This window comes from Mustela erminea, chromosome 4 (genome assembly GCF_009829155.1).
Source record: "Mustela erminea isolate mMusErm1 chromosome 4, mMusErm1.Pri, whole genome shotgun sequence".
NCBI classification, from domain to species: Eukaryota; Metazoa; Chordata; class Mammalia; order Carnivora; family Mustelidae; genus Mustela; species Mustela erminea.
Window position 1 is genome coordinate 58,685,084 of NC_045617.1, and position 21,616 is coordinate 58,706,699.

A 21,616-nucleotide genomic window follows, 5' to 3' on the forward strand; every position below is an offset into this window, starting at 1 on the left:
AAATTCCCTGGAGTTAAGGAAAACAATACAAGTTCTTACATGAAAAAGCATAAGTATAAAGGACTCTACAAAAAGAGTTTCTTTACCCTGAGGACAGCAAGAAGAAACAGTTGAGACACCACCTCCCAACAGAGCCATATAAACCAGTGGTGGAATGACCAGCTGGCTTCTGATTCAGCCATGATAAATAAATGGCCCGAGTCCACTTAAAAGCATCCTTCCCACAGGAGGGGAGGGTTATCCTAACCATCCCTCCATGTCAGTGTTTCCCCACAAGCTATGTGCACTGCTGTGAGACAATTCTTCATGGTATACAGATGGACACTTAAAATAGGAGCAGTTGCTGATTAAAGTTCATTAGAACCAAATATTTAAAACAGGATTTTAGGTTACATAGACTGAAGCTAGGTAAAACACAATTTTTCTAGCTAAGTAAATAATGCTAGTAGTAAAACTCCAAAGACTGTTTTAGTAAAAGGTTCTAGCATCAAAGCAACATTTCTTTAAAAACCTATTAAATGTGATTAAAACAACAAAAAAATGTCAACCACTGTCATACAGGTTGATTTGTTGTTTAATATTGTTTTGAAAATTGTAAAGGGAGTAATGAGGAAGAAAAGGTGAATCTGGGTTTTACTTGTTCTCCATGATTTCTCAAGAAGAGTTGTAGGCTTATAAACAGCCATCTGCCTTTCCTTCCCCTTAGGTGGCATTCCTGGGTGCATAGCCATCCAGGCTAAGATGCTCAAGGGAGACAGTCTGAAAACAAAAGGCATTTACTTTAGAACTTCATTGTTTCCACACTGAGAAAGTTAAATAATATAGGCATATTTACATTTTTAATTGTTTTAACAAACTATCTACAATATCAAGAAAAGAAGTCTCCACAGCAGCCCTGATATTCACTATCTATCTCCGGGAACTGTCCCTTTTGAGGGAAAAGGGTTTGGACAAAGGGACACAGTGGTAGCTTCCAGGGCAAAATGAGGACTCATTCCCCTTTCCTGTTAAGCCCCATCAGAAGCTGAATATCATTTTCAAACTATATGTTTAACAAAAAGGGTATGTTTTAGGAGCACACATTTTACTAACTCAATTGAAGTCTTACCCAGATTCCTCTTTGGTTTGCCTGCTATGGTTTCATTCTCTTAAAGGCTTACTAACTGTATCTTTTACACATTCGATGATCAGGAACACCCAGATTAGAGGTTATTATTTTTTTTTTCTTTTATCTTACCTGGCCTCTAGGAGTTAATCTTTTTTAGAAGATTTAGTAAATCCTTGTCTGAGTTTTGCTCCAGAAGCAGGGTCCACAGCTAATCCTTTGCAGACATAAACAGATTTGTTATTATGTAAAAGCAAACAGCAAGAAAAAAAAGGAATGATTATGAAATCCTCACATTGGATTCAAAAGTCTCTCTTCTTCCTTTTTGTTTTGTTCTATTTTGTTTTGTAGCTATAGACAAGCACTCAGTCCCTATCCTGGGCCAAATAATAAGAAAACAGTGTTGGTTTCAAGCACCTTCTTTCCTCTGCCCCTAGCCCTTCACTTACTCTGGATGGGCCCTTTGGATCACCATCTCAGATGGCCCGCAGTTTAAACAATCTGACTCTCACCACCTCTCCCCTCTGCTATCCTGGCTTTCGAAATGTTCCCTGAGTATATCATGGCTTTACAGTTCTTTGCATGCTCTCATTCCAGAAAGAGTTTGATAAGCCTTATGGAAGCATGAGATGCCTTTCCTCCCAGGGGTTATTTACATAGCGATGGGCTCATTCCACAAACAGGATTCTTTTCCTTTGTGCCCAGCAGCACTATTAAGCATGAGGATGAAGAAGCTTACAGATAGAAGCTTGCCATACCATGGTCTGTTTTGTGCCACATGGTATGGGATAGGAGTCTCAGAGAAATCATTTTTTATAAAATAGAACAATTCCCCTCTGTCCTAGAGCCCTCCATTCTACTCAGTGTTTTATGAAGGGGAAGTCATCAAACCACCCAAGGAAATTATGAATCAAATTATCCAAAGACACAGGAATATAGTTTTCACTGTTCATTTTACCAGGAGATCTGCAAGTTTCAGGTCTTCCAAAAAATCAGCAGCTGACCCTCTGATACTCATTATATTTGCTACATAATTAAATGAGCTAAGCAGGGGATGCTAGTATAGGTAAGATGCTCAGCTTCATCAAATCCAGTGGTTCCAGAAATAAAAGCAGAGCCCATCCCACTGAAGTGGTACAGCGCAGTTCACTAAATACATGATGCAACACAGCTCTAGAACCCAGAACTATATTCTCATCGGGATTTTGATCTCCGTATATAAGTATGGGAGGAGCTGTTGCTTGGCAGGACCTTCTCAGGAGATCCGTCCCTTGGGTATCTGAACCCTCAAGAAAAGAGCCACTAAAGAGAGATCCGCTGACTAGGTTATAAACTCACTTTCCATCTGGACATTAGAATCTTTGTGAGAATGAAGGAAGATCTACACCTTACTCCAAAACAACTATATATATGTAACTTACATATTATATCATATTACATAGTAAATATATTTGTAGGTTGTAGATGTTATAGGTAATTATTAAGCTATAAATGCATATCATCTTAATGTTTCCATGTCAGACCCAGTTTTTCCAAAGCAGATGAGGATCTGGTTGGCTCTACCCCATTCTATGGAATTACTTGAGCAAGCAACTTAGCCTCTATGTGCTTCCCTTGCCTATAAACTAGAAATCCAAATAGCACGTTTAGCCCTGTTGCCATTGTGAGGATTAAATGAGTTAATATATGTAGTGCTTTGAAGAGTGTCCAATGTAAATCTGGACTATCCGTGATAAAGGGAGTTACTTAGCGCAGCAAAAAAGTAGAAGCAATCTACTTGCTTGACACCAGGAAAAGAGCTAAATAAGTCATCTTGTGATACTGTTTTAAAAACACCACTGCTTCTTTTGCAATAGGGAACTCTTCAGAACGTGTTAGTGAAAAAAATCAGGATGTGTATAGGGCCTATAATCCTAAACTTTGGTAAGAGGGGGGAAAAAAGAGTATAAAAAGAAAAAAATGGAAGAGGATATTGGTGTTAACAGTGATCATGTCAAGATGTGGACTTCTGACTTTTATTCCCTTCACATCTTTTCTCCATTTTCCAATATTTTCTACAATAAGCATTCATATCTTACATGAAACTTTTCAGAAATCCTCTTTCTCAAAAGCATTTTTTGCAGACAAACAACATGGCTAGAAACAAGAAGTTCCCAGGCCACCACGATTGCCTAACTCACAGACCCGCGAGCGCCAGAGGATGCATGGGTCTGTTTTGATCACAGATAGTCTGGGCGCCTCACTGAGCCTTTATGGCTCCAGGGCCGGCCTTCCATTCTATAATTTATGTTCACACCCCAGCTCTTTCCTATGCCTTGGCCAAATGGGCCATGTGTTTCCAGAGTATGTCCTCTGCATTTTCATTTTCATAGCTTTATTCACTCCATCTTCAACTTTTCTCCACTGGTCAAAATCTATCTCATCCTAAAAGCTCACCTCAACCTCTGTGAACCTCCTCTCTCTCAGACCGATATCTCCTCCATAAAGCCTCCTGGGCAAAGCTGATCTCTTTCTTGGTCCCCTTAGAACGTTTATTTCTGATTGTTAAAATATTCAGTATGATTGACGGTTTCTCTCCCTAGACTTTTAAGAATCTATGGGCATAAGAAATAACCATGCATAATAATCACGTGATGAATGAATGAACCCTCTGAACTTCCATGGCAGCTGTGAATCAACCTCACACAACCTCACATGCTTCCCTGCATCAGAGATCTTCCTGTACTTGCTTATCTTCTTATAAAACTCTAGAATGGGTAAGGATTGTGACTTACACACATGTACCTCCTCTAACTGTGAATTTAGGACAAAAGGCTGTACATGGAAAGTACTACCTGTTTCTTTTACTCAAGAGAGTTAAGAATAAAAGCCAGAGTTTTAGGGAGTTAACTGCTAGTTAAATGAAAGACAGTAATGGGATTTATGTGGAAGGCAAGTGACACCAAGTGGCCTTAACTACTGATTATCAATCTAGAAATAGCAAAGCCTAGCAACTGCAATTTTTAAAAAAGACTCACATTACAAATAGATTAAGACTGAGCAGAACAGAAACAATGCCAGTAAGATGCAAATCTGGTGTACACATGAGCCTGTTCATATTAGTGAAAGGCAGTGCTTTTCACCAACCCTTAAATATTTTTGAGAATACACCCCCCCAATATACTTCTTACATGTTCAATATGCTTTCTCCCCAGAATGACTCCAAATGAAATATGACTAATTTAAAGGCACACCAACACTGGAAACTTTATGTTTAAACAGAAGGTGAAGGGCACCTGGGTGGCTCAGTCAGTCAGGCTTCCAACTCTTGAATTCGGCTCAAGTCACGATCTCAGGGTCATGAGTTTGAGTCCTACATTGGACTCCACACTGAGTATGGAGCCTACTTAAGATTCTCTCTCTCCCCCTCTTCTTCTGCCCCTCCCCACCCCTGCTCTCATGCATGCTCTAAAATAAATGAATCTTTAGAAAACAATAAATGGAAGCAGGTGAGGTTACAGGGAAGGCAAGAAATTAAATTTTAAAACCTGAAATAAAACAATCTTAATTGTTTTAATAAAACAATCTTAATCTCAATTCAGGTTTAAATCTTAAATCTGAAATAAAACCAAAACTATCTCTTAAACGTAATTAACATAATTCTAATTCACATGCCAGTATTTTGAGTGGGAAATTACAGAATCAAGATACCTACCCTCTCTCATATATTTCAAGTATTTATTGAACACCTCACATGTGCCCTGAACACTTCTAATAGGTATAGATACAGCAATACAACTAAAAATGGGCAAAGTCGACCCCTCCCAGCCTTCTGGATCCCATCCCATTCCATTCTGGTGATGGGAGAAAAGTATGTATTAGGTATTAGACGGTGGTGAATGCTATTAAATGAAACTACAGAAGGAATTGTGGAGGGCTTAAGTTTAAATGGAGAGGTTGAGCGGCCTCAATCTGAAGAGGACACTCAACAAAGAACTGAAGGGAGCAAGCAGTGCAGATTAGTGGGGACTGGTTTTCAGCTGAAGAGCAACCAGTGTATATGGGCCCCGAGGCCAGGAATGGCAGACCTCTTATGGTCAAGGAACAACACTGAGGCAGTGATGGTATAGAATGTGCCTTCTACTTAGCAACACCAGTGGTCCCAAATCACCATTACTAGTCAAGAGCAAACACAATACGAGTTTGCTTAGACCTACTGGCTCCTAATCTATTTTCTTATGTATCAGAATGGTGTCTCTATAACATTCTGCCTACTGTCACAAATGGGACACATCACAGGACGTGTCCCATATACTCGGATGTGCCACATACTGGGACACAAGACTTCTGAATTCTAGTTTAGGATCTTTTCACTTAGGAAGGATCACTTGCTGCTACTTTAAAAAAGTTACTTGGTCCAAGGAAGAAATCTTCCTTTAATTTCAGCACTGTACCAGACACTGTCTTCTTCCATTCCCAATCTTTTTGCAAGTTTACTAGACCAGGGAATGAAGGTTCTCGAGTCCATTGCTATACTCGGATTGGACTTTGCACATTGACAGAGTTCTCTAATCACAGTGAATTAAGAAATATTACCCCTAGAGGCACCTGGGTGACACAATCAGTTAAGCATCCAACCCTTGATTTTGACTCAGGTCATGATCTCAGGGTCATGGGATCAAGCCCCATGTCAGACACCACACTCACCATGGAGTCTACTTGAGATTCTCTTCCTCCCTCTGCCCCTCCACCCGATATTTTTTCTCTCTCAAATAAATAAATAAATCTTTTTAAAAAAATTCCCTCCTTGGGGCATCTGGGTGGCTCAGTGGGTAAATAGTTCAACAAATTTTGCTATAGGCATACCATGGAACACTACTCAACAAAAAGGAACAAAATACTGATATGTACATGGATAAATATTAAAAACATTAAGTGAGGGGCACCGGGGTGGCTCAGTGGGTTAAAGCCTCTGCCTTCAGCTCAGATCATGATCCCAGGGTCCTGGGATCGAGCCCTGAATTGGGCTCTCTGCTCAGCAGGGAGCCTGCTTCCCCCCACCTCTCTCTCTGCTTCCCTCTCTGCCTACTTGCCATCTCTGTCAAATGAATAAATAAAATCTTTAAAAATAAATGTAAATAAATAAATAGAAAATTCCCTATTGGCAAGTAAGCTTTAACCTCAAACTTAAATAAAGGAGGGTTTTTCACTGGAAGGGAAGCATTATAATATAATCTTTGAAAAGATGAGAAAAGAAACCATAATATAAAGAATTTGTCTTGGGCACCTGGGTGGCTCAGTTGATTAAGCAACTGCCTTTGGCTCAGATCATGATTCTGAAGTCCCAGGATCAAGCCCTGCACGAAGTCCCACAGCAGGCTCCCTGCTCAGCAGGGAGCTGGCTTCTCCCTCTGACCCTCCCTCTTCTCATGTTCTTTCTTTCATTCTCTCTCTCGCAAATAAATAAAATCTTAAAAAAAAAAAAAATTGTCTCTTGTGAAGGACACTAATCTTTATACTTTAGAAATATAGCTTAGTGAAAGTTTTACCAAATAAACTCATATATGATTTGAATTATTTTTTTCTAAGTGAAAACTAAAACCCCACTGTTAAGTTTTCATAGATCAGGGAAAAACTAATGATTTGGGTTTACAGGGCTATGGGGAATCTTATTAAGATGCTCCATTCCATTTTTACCCCATGACAACTCACGGGGAATTTAAAAACTAATAATAAAGGTTTCTGGTGACTTTATGGACTATTGAGACTAGCAGTTCCTACTTTGGTTCTGATAACCCCTTCAAAATAAGACACCTGACCAGAAGCATCAATACGGTCATGGGTTAATTCACATTGCCTTCACAGTGCCATGGTGATCACAAAGAATGCCACACTGATTACGGCAGCTCAGTGAAGAGAGGTAGCAATATAGATACCTCATTCAACCCTGTTGTTTACCAGTCCCGTGCCTGGAACAAATAACATCCTCTCTAAGCTTGTTTCCCTTTCCACAGATTAAAACATTTGGAAGCTTACTAGGAGGATAAAATGAAATGGGTCTAGCACACGGTAAGTACCATAATGGTGGTTAGGCCTTCCTGCTACTTGAAAGAAATTATTTAGTTCAGTAAGGAAACTTTCCCTTTCCTTTTTCTTCTCCAGCTTTATCAAGATGTAAGTGAATAGAACATCGTATAAGTTTAAGGGGTACAATGTGATCATTTGATACACATATATTTGTTAACAAATCTATTACCTCAAATAGTTACCTCTGGGGTGTGTGTTTGTGTGCATGTGTTTGTGTGTGCGTGCGCATGTGTACAGTGAGAACACTGAAGATCTACTCTCTTAGCAATTTTCAAGTATACAATACAATACTGCTATCTATTGTTACAACGTGTACAGGTCCCCAGCACTTGCACTTGGGAATCTGTACCCTTACACCATTGTTTCCCCCTCTCCACCCTTACCCATGGCAACCACCATTTTATTTCCTGTTTTTATGAGTTCAATTTTTCTTAGATTCTATATGTAAATGTGATCACACAGTATTTCTCTTTCTCTGTCTGAACTATTTCACTCAGCATAATGACTCCAATGCCCACCCACTGTTGTCACAGAAGGTAGAACTTCCTTCTTTTTATGGCTGTGTAATATTCCATTGTGTATACATACAACATCTTTAACCTTTCAACCAACAACAGACACTCAGGTTGTTTCCATATCTTGGCTATTTGTTTTCTTCTTATTTTCCACACAATACCTGACATGCTGTTATCTCCCATTTTTTAAAAAAGATTTTATTAATTTTTTTGACAGAGAGAGATCACAAGTAGGCAGAGAGGCAGGCAGAGAGGCAAGTGGGGGAGCGGGGGGAGGAAGCAGGCTCCCCACTGAGCAGAGATCCCGATGCGGGGCTCCATCCCAGGACCCTGTGATCATGACCCAAGCCGAAGGCAGAGGCTTAACCTGCTGAGCCACCCAGGAGCCCCTGTTATATCCCATTCTTAACCTCTTTTCGATTTTACTAGACCAGAGCATGATGGTTTAGACCATGTTGCTGTAATGGTATCTGACTCTGTATGTTGACAGAGTTATCGAATCCTGATAAATGAGGAAAGTTCCTTCTTGGCAAATAAGCTTTAACCTCAAATAAACCCACATATCTGTTGTTTTTTTTTAAGTTTTATTTATTTATATGACAGAGATCTCAAGTAGGCAGAGAGGCAGGCAGAGAGAGAGAGGGAAGCAGGCTCCCTGCTGAGCAGAGAGCCTGATGCAGGGCTCGATCCCAGCACCCTGGGATCATGACCTGAGCCAAAGGCAGAGGCTTAACCCACTGAGCCACCCAGGCACCCCCTCACCCCCCGCACATATCTTTATTTCCAAAAGCAACATTTGATGTCAAACCTTTGCCAACTGCCAATGAATTCCAAAGCTGACAGTGGTTCCCTTCTGGTCCCTCATTTGATAGCTGGCATGCTTACTCCAACTCACCTGGTCTAGGTGGGGCCACATTTGGGGCCCCCAGGGCTCTGTTCTGTAGCAGGGCTCCCACAGCACTGGTTACAGTTGGCTCTTTTTTTGGATTCATCTGAGCCTTAGCCTACAGAAAGAGCAAGTCAGAGGGGGGACAACTTTGTAATCTCAGGTAGCTCACAGGAGGTAAGGCTGTTTCCACTTAGCCAGCAGCAGGCTGGAGTCATCGCCAGGACCCGCTGCACCCAGGGGAAGGGGACAGGCACACCCTGAAAACCCTTGTTTGCCTGCATCTTGCTGTTCTCAGAGCCATGTCTGAGTTTTTGGCTCTTTCATTCCACAATCAACCCCTTAGGGGAGTGGTGATATGTTAATCCTGTAAAATTAGTTGTACGGAGACATAAGAAATCACTTAATGTCAATAAGGATAGTTATGGAACATTTTAGTTTTTCATTTTACTTGAAGATGATTTTGTTTTTAAATACATGAACAGAGAAGAAAAACAGACATTGGCAGACAGCAAATGTTTTAAATATGGAATTCCATCATCCCCACACCACACGCCTGCCTGCCGAGCAGCGGTAGCACAACAGCTACATTAATACAGAATAAGGACCAAAAGGTCCTTTGAGAGCTTCTTACCTAGCTACTGGTCCCAACATTTCCATGGCAACTACTGCATAAAGATGACCTGTTACTCCAAGTGAGAATTCTCACTTGGGCAAGGATAGCTGTGAGGTTACAGCAGGCAAGCTCATCCCTATCCAAAGACAGCTATTTTCAGAGGCCCATATTGGTCTCTTTTGGTTAAGGGTATAACACGTTTTTAAAGTTGATTATGTTTAAAATAGAAACACTTTTCAGCTGTGCTGTTAACAGCCCTTCACAAGTAAAACAACCCCTCCCTTTTTGTTCCACTCTGAATAAGCCTCACTATTAGCCAGGGCCCGAGCGGTGAAGCTGGCATTAAGAGAAACAAGGACTGCTGTTCAGATACGGTCTACAGTGAGTTTCCGCAGAAAGCAACTAATTTTTCTTCTGTGTTCCCAATCACCAGTTAGTTCTGGAAAACAAGGAGAGGAACAGGGCCAAATCACTGGTTACACTCAGGACGGCCAGCTGGCCTTCTTCAGGAATAAAAAGCACTTCCGTTTGCTGCTTCCCTGGGCTCCCTCTGGCCCCACTAATGTGACTAACTTCGCGGACTGGTTACAACCATTCGAAGAAACATGCTGCTTTAGAAGGTAGAGGTTTTACTTAGAAAATGTTTCCAAAATTCAGTCAAATTCAATCCCAAAGCAGTCACATACCCCCCAAATTGTGGTCCCTATCCCACCAACAAGGACTACCAGAGAGCAGGAGAAGAGAGGGTGGGGCAACATGGATGGAGAGGCAGAAGAGACTTATATGCAAGGCACGTTGTTTATATGGTCTATAATCCTCCCAACAACACGGCAAGGTATAGTTTAAAGTCAGTCTCAAAGAATTTTCTTGTCGTAAGTTTACCTACAGATAACGAAGTACAGAATTGAGAGTCAAACCCTGGCTACTGACTGCAGAATCTGGGCTCCTTCCACACTGCACTGCTCCCATGCTATTTCAGCATAAAGACTGAATCTCTAACTATATTTATTGGAACCATCCTGTCTGCCCCTCCAACACACTTATCTCCTCCTTCCTCTGTTTCTTTACCTAGATGTATAGTATACTACATACCTAGGCTCTGCAGCTAAAACCCTGTCACCCCATATCCTATCAGCTTCTCAGTGCCACCCATTCTTTCTCAAATTGTCCTCCACACACAACCCTTTTGTCCTCTTACTCTGGGCCCTCATTCTTTATCTGTTGCTGTGGCTCCTAACTGTGGCCAATCCATGTAAACACTAGTGGCAAAGGTAATCTTTCTAGAAAACCAATTCTGTATCACTCCAGTCTGTACTATTCCACCAGTCTACACTGCCCACAGAATGAGACATGAGGCAGATAATCAACAACTAGACAGGAAAGCTAAGAAAGTCGTTCTGCAGAGAGAAGAGCAAGCAGAAGTCTATATAGCAGGATGGAAGGACAAGACGGGAAGGTGGAAAGGAGGACTTCCTGGGTTCATGGGGACTTTCCAGGTCCTGCTTTGGGTCCTCGAGCTTTTGGGTATCTATCCACTTCCTTTTCCCTCTTTCTGAACTGACTTGAGTGAAGTTCTTTTAGATCTGACGCCCCTTGCCTGTCCCTTTTCTGTCACATCCCACAGGCACACCACACATTAGCCCCACATGGTGAGCTCCTCAGGCCACAAACTGGACATTCTGTGTGCTATGTCCTCCCCAACTCCCACTCTAGGCTGGTGAACCCATCTGATATTCAAGGAGGAAATGCTGCTCCTCTTTGAAGCCTCCCATGGCTCACACTGGCCTCTTCCTCCATAGTGCTCCATAAATCATCAACTACCACAACCTCCCACTGTCTTTGTTTCCATGTCTTCCTCCTTCATGGAGTTACAAATGCAGATCAACCAGAACCTGGAACAGTGTCTGGGACAAAGATATTCAGTAATTGTCTATTGTATGTGGAGACAGAGCTTAAGAGTCCACAGTCCATGGGATATGCTACTGTTGGAGAGGCTCCCACCCCTATTACATACTGGATTTCATGGAAATCTTTCTAAATATGTTTCATACCCTCAAGTATTCAGACAAATGTAATCTTTCCTTGGTTTCTGAGCCATGTTTGAAACTAACAGCTTTTGCAGTATACTGTAATTATATCCCTGGGACCTCCGATGTTTATGAAGCTGTTTGCTGGACTCCAGTTCTGTTTTTATAAATCTGTTGTCTTCCTGGTCAGGCAGTCATTTTACTTATCTGTACCTATTTAAACCATCTGCTCCCTATCACTTACTTTAACTTGCTGATTCTGCGGCTTTAAATAAAAGGCTACCGACCCTCTCCTTTACCATAGAGCAAGACACACGAACTACAGAACAGTACTCCTTGTGACAGTTTTCCCACTCAGGGAGCTTCACTTCAGGTTCACAATGCTTTTCTGGATGGTTAAGGCTGATAACTACCATTGCACAAGACAGAGTTTTACCATAATACTATAGAAAGACTACTTACATATTCAAGGCTTCATCCTAAGAAGTTTTAAACACTGTAGAAATATTTTTTCTACACCACCCAAAGGTGCTGTTAGCTACAAAGCATGCCTCAAAAAAAGGCAACTTCCATGAGGATGAGCGACAGTGATCAGCTATCCTGATCCTTACACTTCTTGGGATGGGTGACTTAGGTACCTTAGCAAATTCTACCTGCTTGCCCTGAGCACACAAGGGCACAGAGCCAACACTTGGGGAGAGATATTTACCTGCCCTCTGGATGCCAATTTGGCTGCTGTTTGGGCTGGATCAAAGACTCGGCGAGAAGACTGATCCTTGCAGAAATTAATATGTCGGTTGGCTGCAGTTTCATTAAACCTCCTCATACAATATGGGCATTGAATATAATCTAAATGCAAAGATAACAACAAAAGGCAATTAACACTTCAAAAACAACTCTGGAATGGACTATATGATATAAACTAAATGGGCTATGAACTCTGCTCCAACATGAAAGAACAATCCAGACTCTGGCTTGAGAAAGCTTATGCCAGAGGGGAAGGTACGCAAGAGTGCAAATAAAAGATATAGCAGGGGGGACATTTTTCTGTCTATACATTTACTTCAATTAAGAGTGTGCCTTAAAATGTTTACATAATATACTCATTAGAAAATAGACTCATTAGGGGCACCTGGGTGGCTCAGTGGGTTAAAGCCTCTGCCTTTGGCTCAGGTCATGATCTCAGAGTCCTGGGATCAAGCCCCACATCGGGCTATCTGCTCAGCAGGGAGCCTGCTTCCTCCTCTCTCTCTGCCTGCCTCTCTGCCTACTTGTAATCTCTGTCAAATAAATAAATAAAATCTTAAAAAAAAAAAAAGAAAATAGACTCATTCTACTTATGAACTTGCCAATTAAATGAATTATTTAGTGAATCCTTATAGAGAGTAGTCCTAGAACCACAGAATGTTAGTATTGATGATGCCCTGAAGAACACAGAAGAGTCTGGAGTCCAGGCTGTGGCACCACATGGGACTGGTCACACAGAGGTCATGGAGCTACTCTCCTTCCCTATGGAAAGAGAAAGAAGCTAAAAATTTGGGAGATGGGATTTGAAGCCAGTGTCACTGGCAGAAAGACCCACTGCTTCTGCAGGGGTTGATTTTTTCACTGAACTCGTAAGTGAGGAAGCAAATAATAAGTTCAGGAAGGAGGTGAAGTAAAAGGAAAAAGGTGGGGTTCAAAAAGGAGAAAAGGGAGGGAAGGAGGGGTGATGGGAAACTGGTTCCAGAAACAGCTTCGGGTTTCAGTGTTAGAACCTCCCAGGCAGCTCTGTGGGTATGAGACCCTCTGAGCTGCTCTGTAATACCCATTGGTCTGAATTTGGCTCTCATTTGTAAGTAATAAGCAGTGAGAGAAATGGGAAGTGAGAAAGCTCCACAGTCTTTTTAGAATGAGGAGAGGCTCACAGCAAAGCCCATTTGGAGTCCACCCCTCTAAAGTAAGCAAGAATATGAGATGTTTTTGTTTTGTTTTGTTTTGTTTTAGGCACCTTTAAGGGATGACAAAGTAGATATGAGCGACATGAAAGATTGGAGACAGCCCCAATCTCAGACTCTTAATGGAAGTTTGGGTTAGTACATAGTCAAAATGCCTACATGTGTGGATGAATATTTGAAGCAATGCTATCTTCAAGGTTAAGAGTTTGTTGTTTTTTTTCTGATTTTGTTTGACAGAGAGAGACACAGTGAGAGAGGGAACACAAACAGGAGAGTGGGAGAGATAGAAGCAGGCTTCCTGCTGAGCAGGGAGCTCGATACGGGGCTCAATCCCAGGACTCTGGGATCATGACCTGAGCCAAAGGCAGACACTTAACAACTGAGCCACCCAGGTGCCACCAATATTAGGAGTTTTTTGAAGGCATCTTTTGATACAATCTGAGGAGTTTTCTGTTTGAACAAATCATTTCCTAAAATGAATATTTATAGAATTAACAACTGGAATACACAAAAAATTGGAATATAGTAAAAGTTGAGTACTTAGTCTCTCCTTTTATTTCACATTCTGGAAGGCAGTAATTAATCAATCAATTTGCTATGTATTGAACACTTGTTACATGCCAGGTACTGGTTTATACTTGGGAAGTACAATGTCTCTGTCATCAAGGACTAAGCGTTCCAATACTGAAAGAGTTTTCCCACGGTGATAAATTCCTCGGACAAAAATAAAACAGGATAGCACTGGGAAATGATGAAGGCCCCACAGCCTGCCTGACTGGTTTTGAGCCCAAGCTTTTCACTTGTTGTATGTGTGAACTTCGGCAAGTTACTCAATATCCCTAAGCTTCAATTTCCCCTGTCCCTACATACCACCTATTTCACCAGGGTATTGTGAAAGTTAACTTAGATAATCCACACTAGGGTTCGGTACAGTGGGTGGGTTCTGGGACATCCTATTACTCTAAGGAAACAGGCCTGGCAAGGTTGTGTTTCCAGCTACCAAATAGTAATGAACTTAAAAAAGTAAAATTGAAAGTGCCATTATTGGGCAGAACTCGTTTACAAGATGTAGAAAACAGGGGCGCCTGGGTAGCTCAGTGGATTAAGCCGCTGCCTTCGGCTCAGGTCATGATCTCAGTGTCCTGGGATCGAGCCCCACATCGGGCTCTCTGCTCAGCAGGGAGCCTGCTTCCCCTTCTCTCTCTGCCTAACTCTCTGCCTACTTGTGATCCCTGTCAAATAAATAAGTAAAATCTAAAAAAAAAAAAAAAAAAAAGATGTAGAAAACAGTCTACAACTCTCCTCTTGGTTTGATTGTTTCTTCAGCTTTGCCTTCTGAGTCAAGGCTGGTATCAAAACTGCTGCTACCCATAAGCCTATTCAGGTTAATGTGCAAAGATGATAACAGCAGTGACTGCATGGCTTCCTCACTCCACCTGTCTGCTCACTGATTCATTTCCACCCTTCTGTGTGTTTGATGCTGCCTGCCACTACGGAGACAACAAAGCTGAAGTGGATTTCCCTCCCAGCAAAGGTCTCAGAGATAGCTAGAAGGCTAGGCAAAGAAGCAATTACCACTTGTGGAATAAACTTTGAAAGGAGGAAGGACTGGATGCTCCAGGGGCCCAGAGGAAGGACATGAAGCCCAGACCTAAAGGGGCAGAGAAAGGAAATTACCGCCACTCTGAGAATGGGAAAAAAATCTTTTTGCAACAGTAAACTGAACACAGCATGACTGAGTTGCAATGTTCTACCCTCATCTCAATCTGAATCACCCCTTCCTCTATCAGTAGTGGTGTCATGAACTATTGCTATTTATTTCAATACGTAACGATATTTAAGGTCTGACTACAAATGGATCCATATGATGGCTGTGGGGAAAGTGGCCAGATCTCAAAACATTAATGTAGATAAAGAAGGGTCATTTAAAAACACAAGTGTTCTGTTGAGTACCCGTGTCAATGTAGCCCTTGAAATGGGGACCAAATATCCCAAGCCTCACTGAGAATTTCAATTATAAATATTCTATATTGTTGTTCTTATAAAGTGTCACAACATCCTGGAAAGCTGAATGATTGGCAGACTTACTTAAGCCAGTAAGAATTAGAGTAAACAAATGCATGTCACAAAAACTGAATCATGAAGGAATTGTGCTGTGAAAAAAAAGGAAATGACCTGCAAACTCATGCATAATAGGCTCCACTGTATATAACCCCAGTATGTCTGTATAAATTTTCTAGTATTTAAACCTGAGAATATATGGGCTAATATAAAATCCCCACAAAATCTAACTAATGGAGTAGTAATGAAAATATGCTATTTTAGATAATCATTTTGTTTGGCACATAAAATTAAAATAAGGGCACAGGGAAGAACTTAATTATAAAGCTATATTTTAGCATAAGAATGTAAGGGCAGAAAAACAAATTGTACATTTAATGAGGCCTTACAAAGGGAATTATTTATTTTAAGGAAACAATAATCCCCACATTTTAAATCCAATGTAGAAATTAGAGAAATCCACACAGCAGGACAGCTGACATAGTTTCATTTATTTGCCTCAGGAACTGTAAAGTAGACATCAATCCTGTAGCTTCTACTATTAAAAGGAAGTAAGGATTTTAAATCATAAAAGATTTTTTTGTTGTTGTATAAGGCTTGTTGCCAAAGTATTATCAAAATCATGGCCATAGATCTTTCTACTTTCACATTATTTTAAGCTATTTTTTCATTAGCACCCAGCAATAGTGAAGCAATTATTAAGATGATTTTCTGGCACACTAGGACGCCCACAACAGTTGTGGCCAGGCCTCTCAGCCAGCTGTGCCGGGAGCTAATCCCACCCCTCAGCACAGCCACGGCAGCAGCTGCAGCCAGGCCTCTCAGCCAGCTATGCCAAGGGCCAGCCCCACCCCCCAGTGCACTCACAGCAGTTATGGCCCAGTCACAACAAGAGAGCACAAGCAGCCCACATACAGCACACTCCTGGAGCTCCTGGTTCTGGTGACCAGAGTGGGACTGCAATACTGTGCCCCACAAAATGTGTTCTACATAAGGCCACTATCTTCAAGATCAGGAAACATAACTGACCTACCAAATACATAGAAACAGAGAGTAAGAAAGAGACAGAGAACTATGTTCCCAACCGAATAATGAGAGAAAACCTTAAAAAACAAAGAGCAACAAAAAACTAAACAAAAGGAGATAAGCAATCTACCGGATAAAGAGTTCAAAGTGATGGTAATAAAGATGCTCACTGTACTTGGGAGAAGAATGGATGAAGTCAATGATAACTTCAACAAAGACAGAAAATAAAAGAACCAATCAGAGCTGAAGAATACAATAGCAAAATGAAAAACACACTAGAGAATCAACACAGATTAGAGGATGCAGAAGAATGGATGATCAATGTAGAAGACAGGATAGAAGAAATCATCCAAACTGAACAACAAGAACAAAAAATAATTTTTAAAAAAGAGAATAGGGACCTCTCTTGATGTTGGGACAACATCAAGCATATTAACATTTGTATCATGGGGGTCCCTGTAGGAGAGCAAAAGAAAAAGGCAGAAATTTATTTGAAGAAATAGCTGAAAACTTTCTTGAGGAAGGAAACAGACATCCAGGTCCAAGAACCAAAGAGAGTCCCAAATAAAATGACCCAAAGAATTCTACCAAGACACATAATAATTAAAATGTCAAAAATCAAAGATAAAGAAAGATTCTTTTTTTTTTTTTTAAGATTTTATTTATTTATTTGACAGACAGAGATCACAAGGAGGCAGAGGAGCAGGCAGAGAGAGAGGAGGAAGCAGGCTCCCTGCTGAGCAGAGAGCCCGATGCAGGGCTCGATCCCAGGACCCTGGGATCATGACCTGAGCCGAAGGCAAAGGCTTTCACCCCCTGAGCCACCCAGGCACCCCTAAAGAAAGATTCTTAAGAGCAGGAAGAGAAAAGCAACTAGTTACATACAAGGCAATCCCCACATAAGGCTATCTGCTGATTTTTTAGCAGAAACTTTGAAAGCTAAAAAGGAGTGGCATGACCTATATTCAAGGGCTGAAAGGAAAAATACCTATAATCAAGAATACTCTACCTGATAACCAAATGTTATCATTCAGAATTGAAGGACTGATAAAGAATTTCCGAGACAGGGGTGCCAGGGTGGCTCAGTGGGTTGAACCTCTGCCTTTGGCTCAGGTCATGGTCTCAGGGTCTTAGGATCGAGTCCCATATCAGGCTCTTTGCTTGGCGGGGAGCCTGGCTGCCATCCCCCCCACCCCCCGCCCTCCGCCTGCCTCTCTCTGCCTACTTGTGATCTCTCCCTTCTGTCAAATAAATAAATAAAATCTTAAAAAAAAAAAAAAAAGAATTTCCCAAACAAAAGTTAGAGTTCATTACCACTAAACCAGCCTTATAAGAAATGTTAAAGGAACCTCTTAAAGTGCAAAATAAAAGGCCATAGCCAGAAGTAAGAAAATTAGGAAAGAAACAATTGCACTGGTAAAAGCAAACATGTAGTAAAGATCAATCACTAGTATGGAAGCTAGTATGGAAATTAAAATACAAAAATAAAAAAATCATTTATATCTATAATAACTAGTCAAGGGATACACAAAATAAAGACATAAATTATGGAGAAGGGGAGTAAAAATATAATGCTTTTAGAATGAGTTCAAACTTAAGAGACCATCAATTTAGGGGCGCCTGGGTGGCTCAGTGGGTTAAAGCCTCTGCCTTTGGCTCAGGTCATGATCCCAGGGTCCTGGTATCGAGCTCCACATTGGGCTCTCTGCTCAGCAGGAAGCCTGCTTCCTCCTCTCTCTCTGCCTGCTTCTCTGCCTGCTTGTGATCTGTCAAATAAATAAATAAAATCTTACAAAAAAAAAAAGAATTACTTTAAATGTAAATGGATCAAGTGTCCAGGGGTGCCTGAGTGGCACAATTGGTTGGGTGTCTGACTCCTGGTTTTGGCTCAGGTCATGGTCTCAGGGTCACGGGATTGAGCCTTGCAATGGGCTCCATGCTCAGTATAGAGTCTGCTTGGGATTCTTTCTCCCCTCGCCCCTCCAGCTCACACACTCTCTGTCTCATTTTCTCAAATAAATAAATCTTTAGCTTTTTAAAAAAGATTTTATTCATTTATTTGACTGAGAGAGAGTGAGAGTGCACAAACACAAGCCAGGGGAGCCGCAGGCAGAGAGACAGGGAGAAGCAGGCTTCCTGCTGAGCAGAGAGCCCAATGTAGGACTCAATCCCAGGACCCCAGGACCATGACCTGAGCAGAAGGTAGACGTTTCACAGACTGAGCCACCCAGGTGCCCTAATAAATAAGTCTTAAAAAAAAAAAAAAAAGGAAAGAAATGGACTAAGTGCTCCAATCAAAAGACATATAGTGACTGAATGGATAAAAAAACAAACCCCATCTATATACCGCCTGTAAGAGACTCACTTCAGACCTAAAGACATAAACAGATTAAAAATGAAGGAACAGAAAAAGGCATTTCATGCAAATGGAAAAAAAAAGTGGGGGTAAGTGGGGGTAACAATACTTAATAGCAAACAAAATGACTTTTTTTCCCCAAGATTTTATTTATTTATTTGTGAGAGAGAGAGAGTATGAGCAGGAGCAGGGGGTGGGGCAGAGGGAGAGGCAGGCTCTGTGCTAAGCAGAGTCCAATGTGGGACTTGATCCCAGGACCCTGGGATCATGATCTGAGCTGAAGGCAAACACTTAACCAAGTGAGCCACCAGGCGTTCCTCAAACAAAACGACTTTAAAATAAATATCGTAATTAGAGACAAAGAAAGACATTACATAATGATAAAGGGATCAATCTAACAAGAGGATATAACAATGAAAAATATCTGTGTACCTAACAGAGGAGCAACTATAACAGACAGAAAGGGAGAAATTGACAGTAATACAGTATTAGAAAAGGACTTTAACACTCCCCTTACATCAATGGATAGATCATCCAGACAGAAAATTAATAAGGAAACAATGGCTTTGAATGACATTATCAGACTTGATGGATATAGGTATTTCATCCCAAAACAGCAGAATATACCTTCTTTTCAAGTGCACATGCAACATTCTCCAAAACAGATCACATGTTAGGCCACAAAACAAGTCTCAACAAATTTAATGAGACTGAAATCATATAAATCATCTTTTCCAACCACAACAGTATAAAATGAGAAATTGATTAGAAGAAAAAAACTGGAAAAAAATGCATACTTACAGGCTAAATAACATGCTATTAAACAACCAATGGGTCAAAAAAGAAATTAAAAAGGAAATAAAAATAAACACTAAAACAAAGGGATTTGAAAATGTACTGTTTCAAAATCTTTGGGATGGAGCAAAAGCAGTTCTAAAAAGGAAGTTTAGAGTAATACAGGCTTACCTCAAGAAGCAAGAAAAATACCAAATAAACTATCTAACCTTACACCTGAAGAAACAACAGAAAGAACATACAAAGCCCAGAGTTAACAGAAGAAGGAAGTAACAAAAAATTAGAGCAGAAATAAGTGCAATAAAGACTAAAAAAGCAATAGAGAAGATGAATGAAACTAAGAGCAGATTCTTTGAAAAGATAAACAAAACCGATAAACATTTAGCTAGGCTCATCAAGAGAGAATTCAAATAAATAAAACCAGAAATGAAAGAGAAGATACAACCAACAATACAGAACTACAAAGAATTATAAGGGACTACTATGAAAAATGAAATACCAACAAAGTGGACAACCTAGAATAAATGGGTAAATTCTTAGAAGCATTAAATCTTCCAAGACTGAGTCAGGAAGATACAGAAAATCTGAACAGACCTTTACTAGTAATGAAACTGAATCAGTAATCCAAAAACTCCAAACAAAAGTCCAGGGCCAAATGGATTGACTGGTGAATTTTACCAAACATTTTCTTAAAAAGATCTTATTCATTTGTGTGTGTGTGAGAGAGAGAGAGAGTGGGTACACACGCACAAGCAGGGAGAATGACAGGCAGAGGTACAGGCAGGCACTCCCCACTGAGCAAGGAGCCCAATGTGGGACTCAATCCTAGTACCCCTGGAATCATGATCTGAGCCAAAGGTAGATGCTTAACTGACTGAGTGACCCAGGTGTGCCTCTACCAAACATGTAAGGAACCATTTAAAGAGGAAGGCATGCTTCCAAATTCATTCTGAGAGGCCAGCATTATCCTAATACCAAAACCAAACAAAGACACTACAAAAACAAATTATGGGCCAATATCGCTGATGAAGATAGATGCAAAAATCCTCAACAAAATATTAGCAAACCAAATTTAAGTTTATTCACATTAAAATAAGTCAGAGAGAGAAGAAATACAGCATTGGGAATATAGTCAATAATACCAATAATCTTGTATAGTGATGGATGGTGACTACACTTACCATGGTAAGAAATGAGTAATGTATAGAGTTGTTGAATCAGTATGCTGTACACCTGAAACTAATATATTAGTACATCAACAAAAATAACTAAATAAAATTAATTCCTTTTTTAAAGATCATACATCATGATCAAGCAGGATTTATTCCTTGGGTGCAAGGATGGTTCAATATCTACAAGCCAATCAATGGGATATACCACATTTAAAAAAATGAATAGGGTGCCTGGGTGGCTTAGTCAGTTAAGCAACCAACTATTGATTTCAGCTCAGGTCTCAACCTCAGAGTTGTGAGTTCAAGACCCACATTGGGCTCTATGCTGGGTTGGGTATGCAGCCTACTTTAAAAAAAAAAAAAGGTAAAAATCATATAATCATTTCAAAAAATATAATCATTTCAATAGATGCAGAAAAAGCATTTGACAAAATTCAACATCTGTACATAACAAAAACTCTCAATGAAGTGGGTAGAGAAGGAACATATCTCAACATAATAAGTGCCATATATCACAAACAAAAAGCTAACATTAGACTCAATGGTGAAAGGCTAAAAGCTTTCCCCCTTAGACCAGGAAGAAGACAAAGATGTCTACTCTCACAACTTTTATTCAACATAACACTGGAAGTCCTAACCACAGAAAACAGATAAGAAATAAAACTCAGTATTTATAGATGACATGATACTATATGCCTAAAAAACCTTAAAAGATTCCATCAAAAAAAATATCAAAACTAGTATATTAATTTAGTAAAAATGCAAGATACAAAATTAACATATAGGAATCTGTTTCATTCCTATCCACTAATAATGAACTAACAGAGAAATTACAAAAACAATCCCATTTACAGCTGCACCAAAAAGAGGGATGCCTAAGGTGGCATAGTCAGTTGTGTCTAACTCTTGGTTTTGGCTTTGGTCATGATCTCATGGTTGTGAGATTGAACCCTGTGTCAGGCTCCATGCTTAGCAAGGCATCTGCTTGGGGCTTCCTCTCCCTCTGCTCCTCACCCACTCTCCCGTGTGTGCTCTCTCTCTCTCTCAAATAAAC

At 40.5% G+C, this 21,616-nt stretch overlaps 1 protein-coding gene across 1 annotated transcript in view; it reads right to left on the bottom strand.

The window, feature by feature from the left end:
• Nucleotides 1-562: 562 nt before the first annotated feature.
• The window catches only part of ZC2HC1B (zinc finger C2HC-type containing 1B), a 45,335-nt gene continuing 24,281 nt past the window's right edge, over nucleotides 563-21,616 (bottom strand). The window contains exons 5-8 of the mRNA XM_032339324.1: nucleotides 11,925-12,064; nucleotides 8,582-8,690; nucleotides 1,238-1,322; nucleotides 563-759 (exon numbers count right to left, since the gene is read on the bottom strand). Of these exons, the coding sequence (XP_032195215.1) occupies nucleotides 1,252-1,322; nucleotides 8,582-8,690; nucleotides 11,925-12,064 (320 nt within the window). The 3' untranslated portion in view covers nucleotides 563-759; nucleotides 1,238-1,251. The remainder of the gene's footprint in view (nucleotides 760-1,237; nucleotides 1,323-8,581; nucleotides 8,691-11,924; nucleotides 12,065-21,616) is intronic.